The sequence below is a fragment of the Miniopterus natalensis genome, chromosome 3, assembly GCF_054644295.1.
Source record: "Miniopterus natalensis isolate mMinNat1 chromosome 3, mMinNat1.hap1, whole genome shotgun sequence".
In the NCBI taxonomy this organism is placed as follows: Eukaryota; Metazoa; Chordata; class Mammalia; order Chiroptera; family Miniopteridae; genus Miniopterus; species Miniopterus natalensis.
Window position 1 is genome coordinate 91,241,102 of NC_142083.1, and position 18,003 is coordinate 91,259,104.

General features: G+C 53.8%; 1 protein-coding gene across 1 annotated transcript; it reads left to right on the top strand.

The window, feature by feature from the left end:
• Positions 1-1,169: 1,169 nt before the first annotated feature.
• On the top strand, positions 1,170-10,092 carry NAGPA (N-acetylglucosamine-1-phosphodiester alpha-N-acetylglucosaminidase). The gene is made up of 11 exons (XM_087815658.1): positions 1,170-1,268; positions 1,391-1,846; positions 2,780-2,919; positions 3,810-3,918; positions 5,179-5,307; positions 5,788-5,993; positions 6,097-6,144; positions 7,160-7,288; positions 7,494-7,625; positions 7,711-7,774; positions 9,075-10,092. The coding sequence occupies exons 1-11, from the start codon at positions 1,186-1,188 to the stop codon at positions 9,283-9,285; spliced, it is 1,707 nt and encodes a 568-aa protein (XP_087671784.1). The 5' UTR covers positions 1,170-1,185; the 3' UTR covers positions 9,286-10,092.
• Positions 10,093-18,003: the final 7,911 nt, after the last annotated feature.

Here is an 18,003-nt window from a genome sequence, read left to right on the forward strand (position 1 = left end):
CGGGATAAAGTAAGGCAGGAATAGGATTATAGGACAGTTAAAATTTGTGCTCTCTTGAGGGTGGCCATGCTTTAGAAGGAGGGGCCTGAAAAGGGGGGGGGGTTCCAAAGGTGTGTTAACCTAGATGCACAGGAATAATGGACATGGCTTGCTTAAAGCTAAGATAAACCTTTTACTGGAGAAGTTATATGCCTGGGGCACGACTACCCACCGTAGCCTGCCCAGTTAAGAATCTGTGATGAGATCACCCCGTACGGTTACTTTCCACAGAACCACTTTTTTGTGTATACACATTGCCTCTGTAGTGCTGACCAGGAAAATCCAGACTGACAGGTTAAGATTACCTTCCTGGGAGGGGCTGAAATTGCAATTAGGTTAGATGTCTCTATTTGGTGATGCGGGGCTTAGCACAAGTGACTCCATTTGGGGCCTTTTCTTTTCTAATGGGACATTATAGGGACAATTGGCAAAATTTGAATGTGAACTGTGGGTTAGATAATAGAACTCTACCGCCCAGCCGGCACGGCTCAGCAGTTGCGCACCGACCTATATGATCCTATCGCAGTTGGATTCCCGGTCAGGGCACATGCCCGGGTTGCAGGCTGCATCCCCGGTAGGGGGCGTGCAGGAGGCAGCCGATCAGTGATTCTCATCATTGAGGTCTCTCTCTCTCCCCCTTCCTCTCTCTGAAATCAATAAAAACATATTAAAAAAAAAAAAAATAGAACTCTATCAATTTGAAATGTCCTGATTTTACCTGGCCTGTGGTTATGCAAGAAAATGTCCTTGTTGGTAGAAGACACACAGTGAATTACTGAAGTGAAGGATCATGGTGTCTGCAACTTTGCTGTAAATGGTTCAGGAAAAAAAAAAATGCAGATGAATCAAGTACAAATACAGGAGCAAACGGAGAAACATTAACAATTGGTAAATATAGGTCAAAGTTACATCCGAGCTCCTTATATTATCTTGCAACTTCCGTAGGGTGGACATTACATCAACATGAAAAGTTCCCGCGGCCAACCCGCCGCCGCGGCCCCTGCCGAGCAAGCGCAGTACACGGCCGCCCGGACCCGCGGTGCACAAGCCCGAAGGCGGGCACCGATTCCATGAGCGCCGGAGGCCGCCACCGCGGGTCGTGAGTAACGTGGGTCGAGCCCACGTGACCGGAGGCCGGCGTCCAACATGGCGGCCTCCATGGGTCCCTGGCTTCTCTTCCTGACGCTGCTCAGCTTCCTCGGGGAGGCGTCCGGCGGCTTCGGTTGGGGGTGAGTACAGCGCCCGGGGATCGTGGCGGGGGGTGAGGGGTGAGCCAGGTTCAGGGGTCCCCTCTCCGCCCCGCCACCCCGGGCCACAGCCCTCCAAGCTCACGGCCGCCCCTCCCCCGCAGAGCCTCGCTGGACGACGACCTGCTGCCGCCCTACCCCCGCGCGCGCGCGCGCCCCCCCCGGGACTGCGCCCGGATGCGCGTGGGCCACCGCGAGCACGAGAGCTGGCCGCCCGCCCCCGCGACCCCCGGCGCCCGCGGCCCGGCCGTGCGCGCCTTCGTTTCGCATTTCGCCGGCCGCGCCGTGCCCGGCCACCTGACGCGGGCGGCCGAGCCGCTGCGCACCTTCTCGGTGCTGGAGCCCGGCGGGCCCGGCGGCTGCGCGGCCCGGCGCCGCGCCACCGTGGAGGAGACGGCGCGGCCGGCCCGCTGCAGCGTCGCGCAGAACGGCGGCTTCTTCCGCATGGACACCGGCGAGTGCCTGGGGAACGTGGTGAGCGACGGGCGGCTGGTGAACGACGCCGGGGGGCTGCAGAACGCGCAGTTCGGGATCCGCCGCGACGGGACCCTGGTCACCGGGTGAGGAGGCAGGGAGCCCCGGGACTGTCGTCGGGAGAGGACCTGAAATGTGTGTTGAGCTGCCATGTTCAACTCGCCTACCCGGCTGCGCCGCCTCACCTGCGGACGGGATGAGTAACACCCTCCCTGCAGGGGGCAGGCGTCCTCCGCTCTCGCCGAGCCCCTGCTGTGTGCCAGGCAGCGTGCCAGGCAGCGTGCCAGGCAGCGCGCTGTGCGCTGCGAGTGTGCGTAGCAGTGAACGAGACACACAGCCTTCGCCTCCATGGACCTCTCCCGATACGAGGGTCGATAAAAGCCAGGCAGATCATTAAGATGAATTCAGATTGTGTATGTGAAGTGAAGCAATGAACACGGTCAACCGGTTGTCCAGAGTGTTGGTTTTAGGGAGGGTGATCCGGAAAGGCTTGTTTGAGAAGGTGACGCCTTTTGAGTTGAGGCCTAAAGGTTATTCACAAATCAGCCAGGGTCAGAACTGGAGGAAGAGCATTGAAGTCAGAAGGAGCAGCAAGCGCTAAGGCTCAGAGGTGCATAGCGGCTTGGTGCTGTGAGGGATGAAGGAAGGAGCAGAGTATAAGAGGATGACAGAACTGAGTGTGATGATTATTTAAAAGCTTGCCTCTAACCCTGGCTGGAGACTAGTCTGGAGGGCTATTGTAGAAGCAAGGAGGCCAGTTAAGAGCTGTACAGACATCAGGTGGTAGTTTGGCCAGGATGGCAGCCTGGGAAATTGAAGTATGTTTCTATTCAGTGACATAGCCTGGACTTACAGACTGTTTATAAGGCTGTTTTTGGGATTAGGACCAGGCAGGTTCCTGAGGCAGGAGGAGAAATCAAGCATCTAGGCCACTGGGGGTAGGGTGGGGAAGGGAAGGAGCCCCACTACCCACAGCTGCCCCTGCTGGTAAGTGAACTTCACACCTTCCCTGTGTCCAGGTACCTGTCTGAAGAGGAGGTGCTGGACACTGAGAACCCATTTGTGCAGCTGCTGAGTGGGGTCGTGTGGCTGATTCGAAATGGAAGCATCTACATCAATGAGAGCCAGGCGGCTGAGTGCGATGAGACACAGGAGACAGGTGGGGTGGGGGTGGCAACAGTGCTCCTGAGAACCAGGACCAGAGGGGCTGTAGGGGAAGTATTTCAATAAGTACTGTTGTAGGTACTGGGGATCAGGGATTAAGGCAGATAAGATGCCTGCTCAATATATAAGAGAGAAAATAGATACATAATTTGCTAAAAAGAAGTGGTAAGGGCTAAGAGAAAAATAAAGTTGGGAGAACAGGGGTAGGTGGAAGGAAATGGAAATGGGGCTAGGGTCAAGGAAATGGAAGAGTGCTGCTAAAATGTTTGTGGACCAGCAGCGTCAGTGTCACCCAGGAGCTTGTTATAGGCCTCCCTCAAAGCTACAGATCAGAATCCCTGGGAGTGAGTCCCAAGCTCATGTTTTAACAAGCCTCATTGGGTGATTTTGATGGACGCTCAAGTTTGAAAACCACTGGGATGTGGAATGCTGGGGCAGGGAAGGGACACCCTGGCCATAATGTGAAAATGGGCAGTTTTAGACTGAGCAGTCAGGGATGGCCTCATGGAGGAGGCTTAGATCAGAAGGAACAAACCAGAGAAGAACTGAGGAGAAGCACAATCCAGCCAGAGGGAACAGAAAGTGGCTGCAGGGTGATGAGAGGGAAGCCCTGGGAGATATGGTAGGAGAACAGGCCAGGATGGTCATGCTGGGCCTTGGTAAAGTGTTTGGATATTGCTGTAAGCACAATGGAAGCCATAAGAGGCTTTTCACCTGGAGGCCGATATTACTTGATTTACACTTAAGAAGAGCCCTTTGGCTCCTGTGTGAGGCTGGCTGTAGTGGCACAGTGGTGAGGCAGGGAAACACTGGATAGCATGTATTGGCAGGAAGTGGCAGACTGAGTCTAGAAGGCCTCCCAAAGGGCCAGTGCTTCTCTTTCAGGTCCCTTCAGCAAATTTGTGAATGTGATATCGGCGAGGACGGCTGTGGGCCATGACCGGAAGGGGCAGCTGGTGCTCTTCCATGCAGATGGGCAGACGGAGCAGCGGGGGTGAGTGCCAGGAACCAGAGCCTCTGGGCCTGGGCTGAGTCCTTTGAGGAACTTATACCCACCAATGGCTGCCCTCTGACTGCCAACTGTTTCCTGGGGATGTTCACACCCATCTGTTGCCTGCCTTCCCACTTCTAAGAACTTGTCATCTTCCACACTTTCTCTCAGTCTCCCCAGTTTAGGCTACCTCCCTCCTGAGTCTCAGTTGGGGTAAAAGGAAATTATCACAAAGTTAGCAAGGAGAAGACCTCGATTCCAGGCCCAGCTCAGCTGTCTGCTAGTTCTCTGGCCATAGACAAGTCACTCAACCCCTCTGAGCCACATGTTCATGCTCTGTGAAGAGAGTGTGTTATTGTGCTATTGCTGTGTAGCAAATGAGCATCCATTTGTTACATCATAGTTCTGTAGGTCAGGAGTTTGGAGGGCTCACTGGGCTCTGTGTTCAGGGTATCCCACAGAGTCAAGCTGTTGGCCAGGCAGAGCACTTCTGTGGAGCTTCAGGGAAAGAATCCTCTTCCCAGCTCACTTAGGTTGTTGGCAGAATGCAGTTCCTTGCAGTTGTAGGACTGAGGTCTTTGAGTCCTTGTTGGCTGACAGCTTGGGCCGCGGCTCCTTTGGCCACCCCTGTTCCTCCTCAGATGTGTACCTTCCCCATCTTCAAGCCAGCAGAGATGTGTCAAATCCCTCTGATCCCCTCAGATTTCCAATCTCTCTCACTTCCTTTTCCACCACTAGCCAGAGAAAGTTCTCTGCTTTTATTTATATTTTATTTACTAAACATTTTTATTGGTTTTTTAGAGAGAGAGGAAGGGAGAGGGAGAGAAAGAGAAACAGCAGTGTGAGAGTGGAACACCAATAGGCTGCCTCTGGCACGTGCCCCGACCTGGGATTGAACCTGCAACCTAGGCATGTGCCCTGACCGGAACTCTCCTGTTGTTGTACAGGATGATGCTCTAACCAACTGAGCCACCCGGCCAGGGCAAGTTTTCTGCTTTTAAGGGCTCTCGTGATTCCATGGGGCCCACCCAGATAATCCAGGACAGAGTCCCCATTTGTGGGCAGCTGTGCCATGTAGCGTAACATAATCATGGGAGTGATCTCTATATCCGCAGCTTCTGGGATTAGGATGGGGCATCTTTGGGGGGCCATTTAGAAATTTGACTGCCACCATGGACATGATACCATCCACTATGGAAAGTACAAAGAATTAAACAGGAAATGGTGGTAGGCACTGTCACTAGTGCTGCTCTTGTGCTACAGCATCAACCTGTGGGAGATGGCGGAGTTCCTGCTGAAACAGGATGTGGTCAATGCCATCAACCTGGATGGAGGGGGCTCTGCAACCTTCGTGCTCAATGGGACCTTGGCCAGTTACCCGTCAGATCACTGGTAAACACACTAGAGACCCCTTCTTGAGGTCTAAGTCTAGGCCTGTCTCTGTGTCATTCGACAAATACAGAGTACCTGCTATGTGTCAGGTCCTGAGGATTCAGCAGTGAGCAGGAAGAGCCGAGATCCCTGCCTCTCACTGCTTACAGGAAGCATATATAGTGTACCAGTACTACCTAAGCTGGTGAAGGAGGGTTGATTGGTCAGGAAAAATCTCTCTGAGGGTAGTGAAGCATGAATGACATCTAAAGGAGGAGGAGATGGGTAGGCAGCAGGGGTGGAAGAGCCTTCTGGGCAGAGAGAATAGCATGTGCAAAGGCCCTGGGGTGAAAGGGACTGTGGGGGTTGAGAAGAACCTATGAAAGTCTGGAGATAGGACAGTGGTGAAAGGCAGCACTTCTAGGCTGCAGTTGAGGTTTGGGGGGACTGGCTGGTGATGGTCAACACCACAGCCTTTCTTCAAACTGTGTCCCCTTGCAGCCAGGACAACATGTGGCGCTGTCCCCGAAGTGTGTCCACTGTGGTGTGCGTGCACAAGCCCCACTGCCAGCCACCTGATTGCAACGGCCATGGGACCTGTGTGGAGGGGCACTGCCAGTGCACAGGGTACTTCTGGCGGGGTGCGGCCTGCGACGAGCTGGACTGTGGCCCCTCCAACTGCAGCCAGCATGGCCTCTGCACAGAGAGTGAGTGGAGGCTGTGGAGAGGCAGCTCTAACCCGGGCTCCCAGCACTCCCTGCCCAGCTCTGCCTGCACCCTCACCTGACCTTCTTGGTCTTGTCTTGGCAGCTGGCTGCCGCTGCGAAGCTGGATGGACAGGGTCCAACTGCAGTGAAGGTAAAAGCCACTAGGCCAGCCCCTCCCCCACCCCGGGGCACGTGGGGAGAGGGTGAGTGTGGCAGCTGCCTTCATCCTCGCCTTTTGGTCTGCACATCGCTTGCCTTTTGTCTCTGTCGCTCTGTCCTCACATGTAAATCACTGCATTGGTGTCCTGGGACTGCTGCAACAAATTCTATAAACTGGGCAGCTTAAAACAACAGAAATGTATTCTCACACTTCTGGAGGCCAGAACTGCAAAATCCAGGTGTTGTCAGAGGCATGCTCCCTCTGGAAGGTCTAGGGGAGGATCCTTCCTACCTCTTTCAGCTCCTAGTGGCTTCCAGCGTTCCTTGGCTTATGGCCACATCATTCCAGTCTCTGCCCTCGTCTTCACATGGCCTCCCTGTGTGTTCACTCTCCCTCTCTGTTATCTTACCAAGGTCACTGAATTTAGGGCTCACCCTAAATCTAAAATGATCTCATCTCAAGATCCTTAAACTTAAGTGTATCTATAAAGACCCTATTTCCAAATAAGTTCCTGTTTACAGATTCTAGGAGTTAAGGACATGTCTTTTGGGGAGACTCAGTTCAACCCACTACAAACATCCACAGCTTAAACCCTTCAGTGGTTTTCTTTCACACTTAGTGAAAACCCAAACTACTCAGTGTGACCTGCCAGGCCCTGGGTGCTCCAGTCCCTCCCTGCTCGCTCTGCCCTCTGCTTCTCCTCTCTAAGTCTCAGCCTAACGTCATGTCCTCCGAGGCCTCGCCACCACCCACCCCCTCAGTGGTTTGCTGCTGCTAAGAGGTCACGTCCCTGCTTTGCTTGTCCTCCCCATACTTGGACGTTTGCTTTCTAGCTTGCTGGCCACCTGCCCTCTTAGACTTGAAGCTCCATGAGGGCACAGTTTCAGGGAGAATATGTGAGCCCCAAGGCCACTCGGGGTGACTGTGGTCCATTTGCAACCCTGTTGGCTCCAGCCTGGGAGGGACAGGGCCAGATTTTGCAAAGACCTCCCTTCCCCCATCCCAGCTTGCAGCAGTGGCTCCTTTGGGGAGGACTGTGCCAAAACATGCCAATGCCAGAATGGAGCTACCTGTGACCCAGTTCAGGGGACCTGCACCTGTCCCCCTGGCTTCACTGGAGACAGCTGTGTTCAGGGTAAGCTGGATGGGCCCCTGAGTCAGCCAAGAGGGAACACCACCCAGGGCACCTCAGGTCTGGCTGGGGAGTGTATGTGTGGGGGGGAGGGGGTGCAACTCCCCTTAAGCTAGGCTCTGTGCATACCTGGGGCCTATCCTGTCAGTTCAGAGAGAGGTCCTGCCACTGGCACCTCCATTTCTATCTTCCTGCCTCTTCACTGCAGAGTGTCCCCTCGGCTGGCATGGGCCAGGCTGCCAGAAGCCTTGTGAGTGTGAGCACCAGTGTCCCTGTGACCCCCAGACTGGCAGCTGCAACCTCACCCAGGCATCCACCCTGAGCAGCATTTTCTCCCAAGGTATGCCCCCCACAAGTCCCCTGGGGGCAGGAGAGGGCAGACCCAAACCCTCCCAGACCCTCAACCTCACCTTGATTTTTTACAGTGAAGCAGTGTCTCCAGCCATCCCAGGTCATCCTGCAGACAAGAGAATTCTCCCTTCTCACTGGGTAGGTGCTTTGGTGGGACCTGGGGCAGAGGAGACCCCCTCCCTCTGCCATCGAGGGACTGGGAAGGCTAGCAGGTGGCAGCTGGGCACCCAGGTGACATTTCTCCAATGTCCCTGTGAGCACAGGGAGAGTCACAGTTGATGCTCAAAAGGACATGGTGAGAAGGACCTTGGTCACCACACAGGGGGAGTCGAGGGGGCTGGGCATGGGCTTACTGTCCTCAGGCGTGGCAACTCACAACTTGTTCTCAGCTCCAGGTCCAGAAGCCCCAAGGAACTTGCATTACTCCTCAGGCACCTGTGTGCACTCAGGCCTTGTGTTGAGGCTTTATTTTCAAGCCTAACCTCAGGGAGGAGAGTGTATCAAGAGAGTGCTGGGCTCCACCCCCGGCGTTTCTGCCGCTGGGGAGGAGCCAGTGCATCCGCATTCCCGGTGATGCCCGCACTGATGGTCCGGGGACCTGCTATGAGAACCTTGTTGCTTGTGGTTCTCACCTCCCCTGGCACCCAGGCCTGACCCCACACACACCCCGCCCCCTCTGGAGGTGGAAACCAGGTGTGGGTATGAATGAAGAGCTCCCCAGCATTGTTCCAGAGGCAACCCCTGGGAGCTCGTCAGTAATGCAGATGCCAGGTCCCTCTTGGGGATCCTGACCCAGTGAGTCTGAGTGGGGTGAGGCCTGTAGAATACTGAAAATGGGCTTTTGAAATGCACCAGAGCAGGGACAGGAGCTCCCAGGAATCCAGCCCCTGGCCTTAAGCTCAGTCTCCTCAGGTGTGAGACTTTGAGGACCCCCCCTTCCCCACCCAGACCTGGAACCCATTGACAGCTACTTGCTGTCTGCTCTGAGGACCCTGGAGCAGAGTCCAGCCTCTGTTGTCAGCAAACATCCTGTGAAGCATTGGAAGCAGACTGATGCTGCCCGGGGCTGGGTTAGGTCATTTGAGTTGGTATTCCCAACTTAACCGTTGTAAAAGATTTATTAACAACATCTGAAAACCAGTAATATTCATGTAAAACTTTTTTTTTTATAGTTTATCTTGAAATATCAGGTGTGGCAGCACCAGCTGCATCCATGTATCAGCTGTCCCCACTGTTCCCCGAACATGTGTCTGGAGTGTGCCTGAGCCCCACAAGGCCCATTGCTCCTTGACGGTCCCTGTGTGGTCCCCAGAGGCCCCACCCTATGTCCATGTTGTGGGTGGAGGAGCGAAGTGAGAGGGAGGGACATCCCTCCAATACTCCTGAAGCCCTGAGTTTGCCCAGCAGTCCCCCTTCAGGATTTCTCTCCTGTCTGCAGGACCACCTGGCTGGCCCTCACCCTGGCCTTGGTTTTCCTTCTGCTGATCAGCATGGTTGCAAACGTGTCCTTGCTCCTCAGTTCCAGAGCCAGGTGGAGCCGGCACCTGGATGGGTCTTATGTGTACCACCCCCTGCAGGAGATGAACGGGGAGCTCTCAGTGGCCGAGAAGGAGCAGCCAGGTGATGCTGGCAGCTCCTTCAAGGACTGAAACCTCCAGCTGCCCACCGTGGCCTGTTTTGGAGACTTTGTTTTGTCAGGTTCTGGCTTCTGCAGGGGAAAGTCCAAGGCCACTGACTCTGGGTGTCTCAGCCCCAGCACCAAGCCAAGCTTCCGACAGCACCTGTGCCTCAGCCCCTCACCTGGCCCTCGGCCGTCACCTGGATGTCTGCTGTGACTCAAGCAGCCTGAGCAATACAGTGTTCTCGAAGAGAGACTGCCTTCTCCCCACCTGCCTGTGTCTGCTGCCCGTGGGGCCCGTCCCCCAGGGGCCTCTGCCAAAGAGCCTCTGGCCTCCTGGGGCAGGGGCCACTAGCGAATGGAACTCACGTGACCACATCGTGACCAAGTGGCAGGGTCCAGCCAGCCCCATCGGACTGGGGCAGATTAAAGAGACAATGGCCACGTCACGGGACCCTTTTCTATAGACCTCATCACTGCATTTGCCAACTAGAATTCAATTTCCTATCAGGAAACTCCTTGGAAGGGACAGGGGATAAAATCATGTTTACAGGCTTTCTATTTTGTCTCTTGCCACCGAGAGGGTTTTTATAATACTTGAATAAATTGATATAATTAAAGGAGCCCCTAGGCAGTAGCTGAATTTTGAATCATGAACTTCAGCGCACCCTTGGGTCTTAACAGGTGGGGCTGCTTTACCCGAGTCAGGAGTCCCCATCAGGCAGTCAAAGCACCTCTGGCTCCCTCATGTATTCCTCTAATTCAGGGCTTCTCACTTTAATGTGTACATCAGTCGCCTGGAGATCTTATTAAAATGCAGATTCTGGCCTGGGGCTGAGAGTTTCTAAGTCTAATAAGCTCCCAGGTGGTGCCAAGGCTGCCCCTGACCACACTTTGAACGGAAAAGGTTCAGTGCACACTGTATTTTAATAGAATTTAAATTAGGTACCAGAGTCTAAAAGAGATTAAGAACTCCAGAGGAGAACTCGGAGGGGAGCCAAGGTGTTTCTGGTTTCTCTTTAAAAGAAAGAGGTAGCAGCCCAGCTGGTGCCCTCACAAGGCCACGGCTTGCCAGAGCTGAGAGTTTACAGCCCCAGCCTGGCCCTCTCCATTGAAGCCCAGCAGCCTGCTCCCCTCACCTGTGACCTCCCAGTTTCTGAGTACCAGTGTGTAACTTGTGGCCATGAAGCGCCTTCAGGAAGCCCCCCTGCTCCATGAATATGTATCACACAGTGTGCTTAGCAGCTATTTGGGGAGGGGAGACGGGGGAAGTGCCACAGCTTTCAGGAGTTCTTCAAACAGACCCATGCATATGATGAACTGCAAGCTTGTGTGCCCCCCAAACTCATGTTGAAGCCCTAACCTCCAATGTGTTGGTATTAGGAGGTGGGCCTTTGGTTTAAAGTTAGGTGAGGTTGTGAGGGTGGTGCCCTCCTGATGGGGTTGGCACTCATGACAAGAGGAAGAGACCAGAGAGCACCCTCCCCACATGCTCACACAGTGAGATGGCAGCGTCTAGAAGCCAGGCCCTCCCCAGGAACCCAATGCGCCAGCACCTTGACCTTGAGAAATAATGTCTGTTTATAAGCCACCCAGTCTAAGGTATTTATCAGCAGCCCAGGCAGACTAAGACATGTCATAACCATAGTAGCCCGTGCCTCCTAAGAAACCAGTCCAAAACTTGGCTTAAAACAACAACCAGTTATTGCTTATTGTGAAAAAATAACTATTTCTCATTATTCTAGGGTCAACTGGGTGATTCTGTTGATCTGGGCTGGGGTCAGCGATTTCTTGGGCTGGGCTGGGAGAGCCACAGCTGAGGAAAGTAGTTCTGTTTCACGCCTTCCCTGTGGCCCCAAGGATTTTTTTTTCATTGTCATGGGGGTATCTACTATCTTTGCCCGACATTCAGTGCCTCTTTTAGTAACTGCCCTGTCTGAGGTTGGGTCCTCCTAGCAGCAGAACCTGAGACAAGGGTGTGAGGGCAAGTAGTATATTTGGGAGGTGCCCCAGGAATCCCTGGGTGGGAAGCAGGGAAGTGAGGCGAGAAGGGAAGGCAGCCTGTGCATGGTACATTAGGGAGCAGCTCCCCACTGCGGGCAGCCAGGCTCACCCCGCTGGGGTCCCCAGGAGAGTAGAGCACGCCGGTGCCACCCATAGGCGGGGGAGGGGTAGCCTGCATGTTTACCAGCCTGTCCTCATTTGGCATGGGCTGAGGGCTGCTCCTGGGGGCTAACTCGCACTTCCAGCCTGCTCTGCACAGGGGCCAATACGCTCGAGGTAGCCATTGGAGAGAAAATTGAAGTTTCATGCATCCAGATGCCCTTTGTGGTGGTGAGTGTCTAGGGAAGGTGGGCAGGGCTCAAGAGCAGAAACTACAAGCCACCTTCATATTACTTTGGAGCAGTACCTCTTCCCCATTCCCCAGCCCGTGGTTTGGCTGACACCATCCCCTCCCTGCAAGTCTAGGTGGCATCAGTGAATGGTTCAGAGACAGGTATATGTCCCATTTGGCCAGTCAAAGCTCACCCTGGAACATCGGCTGGAACGAGGGGAAAGAAACTCTCCACTGGGATTATCCAGCTTCCAGGGTGTGGCCACATGGAGGAGAGAAGTAAAACCAACACGGAGAGCTGAACCCCTCATTTGAGCCCCTAGATCCAGCTATACTCGAAGCCAGTGTCATTCTTGGAGTTCCCCATTAAGTGGACCAATAAATCCTTATTTTTGTTTGAGGCAGATTGTGTTAGATTTTGGGGTCTCCGGCGACCCAAAGAGTCTGGCACTCATAGTGCCGTTCCAGGAGAGGCACATTTTGGACTCAGGCATTTGTAGAGCTTAGATGGGTCATGGAGCAGGAAGCAGAAAAATGCCTGAGGTTCCAATACCTGCCTTTGGTGGTATGGGGACACGTGTGATACAGACATACAAAGAGCTAGTCATGAAGCTTCCGGATTGCGGGCTGGGGATTAACATGGTCTGGTTAAGGCAGTGCAAGGATCCCCTCCCCGCCTGGTGATAGTAATGGCCTGTGGATCGGAAGTCCAGATGCCTGATTTGGAACCCTGGGAGTTCAGTGTGCTGGACAGTTACCTGGTGACACAGAGCTCAGCTGCTGGGATTCTCTTTATAAAATGTTAGCATCGGGAAAGACTCCAGGAAAAAAGGTCCAATTCCAGAGCCAATGTGTGGGCAATGGAAGCAGAAGTCAAGCATGATGCCACAGCTTTCAACAGATTCTCAGAGAGATCTGTCTCAGAAAAACCTTGGCTCCAGAAAACTCTTAAGCCAGAGGTTTCAGATTGTGCTTTCTGGGGACCCCCATTCCTCAGAAGTACCCTGGGGGGGGGCACAAAGGGAAGGGAGGGAAGTGGGCTGGGGAAAAGTTTGAAAGCCACAGCTACCTCTGATGTCCCTGAGGGTTACCCAGCGCCTTTCCTTCCTGCCCTTTCCGGCTCCTTTCCGGCCCTGCCCAAACCCCCACACCAGTGCCCTGAGACCCTCCACAGAGACCCCAGAGGTCTGCCTTTGATGCAAGCCCTGGCCTCGGAGGAAGAATTGGTCCCAGAGGCAGTCTCTGGACCCCAGGGAGCCCTGGCATGCTCTGTTCTCTCCAGATTCAAATCCCAGGGGCTTCTGGGGAAGTGATTCTGTGGAGACATCAGCAGTGACCCGTCACCTGCCCCAGGGAGCTCTATCTTTCTCAACACATCATATCGCTGAGTCAGTTGGCTGTTCCTTTGAGAGTCCTCATTCAGCCCAGCGAAACCCAGGGAAAGGCCACAGGGAATGAGTGAGTGCACTGTACCGAGTCAGGCAGGGCTGCTCCTCTCCCTCAGTTAGATGTATTGGGCAGGGCTGGGTAACAGAAGCTGGTGTGGACAGGTGGCCCTAACACTGTCCCACTAAGGAGCCCCACCTCCTCTGCTCCCCAAGTGACGGTCCTTGGCCCCCTGCTTCAAAACAAGGGAGCCTTTTCAGGATTGCATGGTGTGGCAGCCAGCACCCCTGCTGAGCTGAGCCCAAGGGAGCTCCTGGGAAGGACAGGTGTTGCCCTGGAAAAGGCCCTCCCCTTCCTGACGTCAGGACCGTGGCTGTCCTCAGATGCAACGCTGGGACTTGGGTAAAACTCCAGGGGACAGGGCAGAGTGGCCCAGGAAGATGGACATCAGGACCCTCACCTTCAGGGGTACCTGCCAAGTAGAATTCAGGAACCTACCCCCAAGATTCCAAGTCAGCAGCACTGAGTGGGCCCCAGGGATCTGCATTTAATACCCTGGATAAATGCCACATAGATGCTTATGTGCTGCACGCGTATGCAGTAAGTTGAATATGTCCCCTCAAATTCACACCCACCCAGAGCCTCCTAATGTGGCCTTATTTGGAACCAGGGTCTTTGCAGATGTAATTAGTTAAGGATCCAGGTGAGGTCACACTGGATTAGGGTAGTGTCCCAACAAGAAAGGAAACAGGGGAGAGGGCATAGGGATGGAGGCAGAGTTAGGAATGCTGTGGCCACCTGCCCAGGAATGGCAGGAGCCACTAGAAGCTGGACGAGGCAGGCAGGATCCTCCCCTAGAGCCTGTTGACAGTGATTTCAGACTTCTGGCCGCCTAAACTGGGAGAGAATCAATTTCTGTTGCTTTTATGCTGCCTAGTTTGTGGCAATTTGTTACAGCATCCCCAGGAAACTAACACATCTGTGCTTTATATATTAAAAATGTGTCCTCTCTGGCTGTTTTGACTCAGTGGTTGAAGCGTCGGCCAAAGGACCAAAGAGTCTCGGGTTTGATTCCCGGTCAAGGGCACACACCTCAGTTGCAGGTTCCCTGTCCCTGTCAGGGCGCATGCAAGAGGCAACCAATCGATGTGTCTCTCACATCGATGTTTCTCTCCCCCCCCCCCGCCCCCTCCCTTCCACTCTTCCTAGAAATCAATGGAGAAAATGTCCTCGGGTGAGGATTTTTTTTAAAAGTGCCCCCCCCCCCCAAGGACCAGTTTGCATACCCTGAGGGTGATGCAAACTGTGTTGAGAAGGCTCCAGAGTCTTAGAAACAACAGCTGGGTAATTCTTGAACAAGCCGAGGAGAACCTCCAGGGTTTTAGGAAGTAGACAGTAGACGTATGTCCAAATCTAAAACATTTAATGCTTCTGGTGGAGCAAATATCAGGCCCACAGAAACCCCATGTTTTACTGGCCAAAACAGACTGGAAAAGAATTACACTATTCTCATTGAACAACTGGTGTTACAGTGGGGAAACCCAGGGAGTGAAGGGTAGGGGAAAAGTCTCACACTCCCCTTATGTCAACCTGTGGAGAGAACAGTCTCTAGCTGGTTGAGGGACACACCATCGCCACTCCAAATGGTGCTGTTCCGGGTGAATGGATTTGCCCCCAAAACGCAAGCAGCTTCTAAAAGGGTAAGTCAGAGGGAAGCAATATCCTGACACCTACTTTTCCCCCTGATATACCCAGCACTGAGCCTTCTGTCCCATGAAAAACAGTGACGGGCATCCTCAGGAAGGAGTCTGCAATCTTTGGATGAGAAACATTAAATAACCAGAATAACCGCTGACTTTTCTGTGAGCTGGGTGCTGGGTGGTGGACTTCACAGCCCTGTTTTATTTCATCCCACGATGACCCAATGAATGAGGTAGGCACTGCTATCACCATTTCACAGATGAGGCAACTGAGGCACAGAGAGGTTAAGTCACCTCCTGGAGGTGACAACTAGATTTGAACCCCACCCTGTCTGAATTTTAAGATCCAGGGTCTGGGCAGGTCCTATTACAAGAGGGTTGTTTCTGTCCTGACCACAACAGGTTAATGGACAAGTTGGAGAAAAAAGCCATGCCAGCCCGGCCAGGGTGGCTCAGCAGTTGAGCATCAATCTATGATCCAGGAGGGCACGGTTTGATTCCCGGTCAGGGCACATGCCCGGGGCTGGGGGCTCGATCCCCAGTAGGGGGCGAGCAGGAGGCAGCCGATCAATGACTCACCATTGATGTTTCTATCTCTCCCTCTCCTCCCTTCCTCTCTCTGAAATCAATAAACGCATATTTAATTAAAAAAAAAAAAAAAAAAAAAAGGCCAAGGAGCTTCCAGCCCTGGACCCAGGGAAATTCAGAAGCCAACAGCTTGGCAGACCTTTCTTGGATTTTTAATTCCAAGCCTCTCAAAGGTAAGAAGATGGCATATTGATTGACGATGTTCCAATGTGGGCCCCAGAGACCTTCAGCACAGGAGAACCGTAGCAGACACCAGACCATCTGTTGCTTCTCTGGCCTAGCACCCCTTGTCTTGGGTGACTGGTCCTCCCCCATACCACTGTCGCTTCTGGAGGGAATGCCAGTCACAGAACCCCACCCCCTTGGCCCGGACATCCACAGGAGTGAGCGTGCAACTTGTGCAGGGCCAATCCGAGCCCTCTGTGGGCTTTGAAATGGAGAGTGCCTCTCTCAGTCTTGGGGATGGTGAACCCTGTGGCTGTAGGCTAGGGGGTGCTGGCAGCCACCTCCACCAGGTAGGGGAGAAGATGAGCCCGGTGTGCGAAGAGATGCAGAGCCCAGAGACATGGGTAAAGCCGAGAGGGAGAGGGGGTAGCCCTGGAGGGGGAAACTGCGTGGGCCTCGGGCCCCCTGCTCCACATGTAAAAGCTGGACTGCTGATGGCAGACCCTGGTCTCTGGAGTCAGCAGATCCAGATTCCAGTTCTCAAAAGCCACTTCTAACCCCAAGTCAAGGAAAGGCTTCTCCCTCCCTCACTGGGTGCTAGTCCTACACAATAAGTGCCCAGGGATTGCTAGGGCAGCTTACCCCAAAATCCTTCTAGGATAACACGTAGTTTTTAGAGGCAAGCTAGAAATTCATCTAAAGATAGTTTACAGGATCACAAATTGCTCTCTGCGATAAGTGCCTGGTCGCATAGGAGCAATTGGTCTGAGGATGTCTCTAGTCTCCCTTCCTCTCTCTCTCCCTCACAAGTGCACACACACAGCTTGATGCAGGATGCAGTTTTAGATTTTGTTCCTATACCTGAGAAGCAAACGGAAAACTACAGAGGTGGACAAGGCTCCCTCCATTCAGGAGGAAGAGTGTCTCCTTCCCCCTGCTCCAGGTTTGGGGGATTGAGGCTGAGGTCGGTAGGGAGTAAGCTTGTTCTTCTTGCCCCATGGTGCCAAGCCTGCAGGGAGGCAACGATCCCCACGGTCATAAACCCACCCTTTGGGCAAGGCCCAGTGACTCTGGGCGTTGGCCAGAGACCACCCCCAATGGTAAGCAAGGTTATGAGATAAAAGTAACGCTGAGCCTCTAGGACCCGGCTGGAGCCCAGGCTGCCTGCTAAGCCATTTCAATGAGGTCTCTCCCAGGCAGACAATGCAAGTGAGTGACATGGGCTAGGGGTGGGTCTAGAGAGAGGGGTGGGGACTGGGGTAGCCCTTCCAGGGTAACAACTGTGCTTGTTGCCTTTATGTGGCAATGGTGGCCCTGTTTTGCCAATATTCCCAAATGCCTAAGGGAAACCAAAAATCCTGATTTCTGGGTGAAATGCCCCAATTTTTAAATCACTCTATAGGCAAAAAAAAACACAAAAGGCAGGCCATATCAGACTATAGGCTGCCACTTGGTGACCTGTTGTCTTTTTGGAGGCCCAGGAAAGGAAAAGAGAAATGTCCCCAGGCCCAAGGATATACAAAACTCTCCCATGCAGGATTCTGGGCCAGTTACCTGTGCCCGTGAATGGTTACCTTTTATGTGGGTCTCCATAACTTATAACCAAAAAATTCATAATTAAAGAGCTCCCAGGAGAGAAAGGGACCTCCAGAGGAGCCATCTCATCACAGCCTGAAACTTAACAGTAGCCCTGCACCTTCCCACCCTCTTCAAGTTAGGGCTGGTCAGGGGGAGGTTTTCCCAGCCAAGTGCTAGGAAAATGGACTTCAAGTCCAGGGTGCAAAGCCTGTAACTCATATAATTGCTCACAGTACTGGTCTTAGAACACAGGGCATCGCTATGAAATCAGATGCTGTGGTGAACACCTGCCATTTCTGCCTGTCCAGTATTCTTTCCTCCTCTTCTTGGGGGGGCCCTACTATTCCTAGAGGCCCCTTGTGCTTTTTAGGCCAGGTGGTTGGCTCCAGGGATAAGCGTGGGGTCCAGGCTGGCCAATCACTGTACCCACCCCCTTCCCACTCAGTGACTGGTCCAGATTGGAACCAGAACCCTGCTGGCCAGTGTTCTTCATTTCCCTGGCAACCTTGATTGGTTCAGGGACCAGCATGGGACCTGGGCAGCCGGATCAGACTCAATTCTGGGAGGTTGGAGGAACTTTGGGAGAAGGAAGCTCTCTTCTGGAGCTGAGCTGGGAGGAAAGAGGGAAGGAGTCTCGTGGCAATGCAGAAGGCACCTGAGAAGGAGGCTATCCCAGGGAAGGCAGAGGCAGGAGTAAAGGGGGCTGAGCCCCTGACACCCCTGAGCCGCCAGACCAGGCAGACCTGAAGGCGGTCCACCCACTCCTCGGCTTTTCCTTACACCAAGCACAAAGGAGATGGTCCTGACTTAGAGGGTCCCACCACACTCAGGCCACGAGCTGGATCATTGCTGTCAGCTCCAGACACCCTGACTTCAGCAGCGTCCAGACCTGGGCTGTGGCCCACATGGTCCCAGGTGATGCAGCAAGCTGGCTTCTGGCTGTAGACACTTGAGGACACGGTAGGCGAGTGGGCTGCCCTGCAGGGCTCAGGCCTGG

Coding starts and splice junctions, on each gene's coding strand:
- NAGPA (XM_087815658.1), top strand. CDS start 1,186: ATGGCGGCCTCCATGGGTCCCTGGCTTCTCTTCCTGACGCTGCTCAGC. Junction 1,847..2,779: donor GACGGGACCCTGGTCACCGG/GTGAGGAGGCAG, acceptor CCCTGTGTCCAG/GTACCTGTCTGAAGAGGAGG. Junction 7,626..7,710: donor GAGCAGCATTTTCTCCCAAG/GTATGCCCCCCA, acceptor GATTTTTTACAG/TGAAGCAGTGTCTCCAGCCA.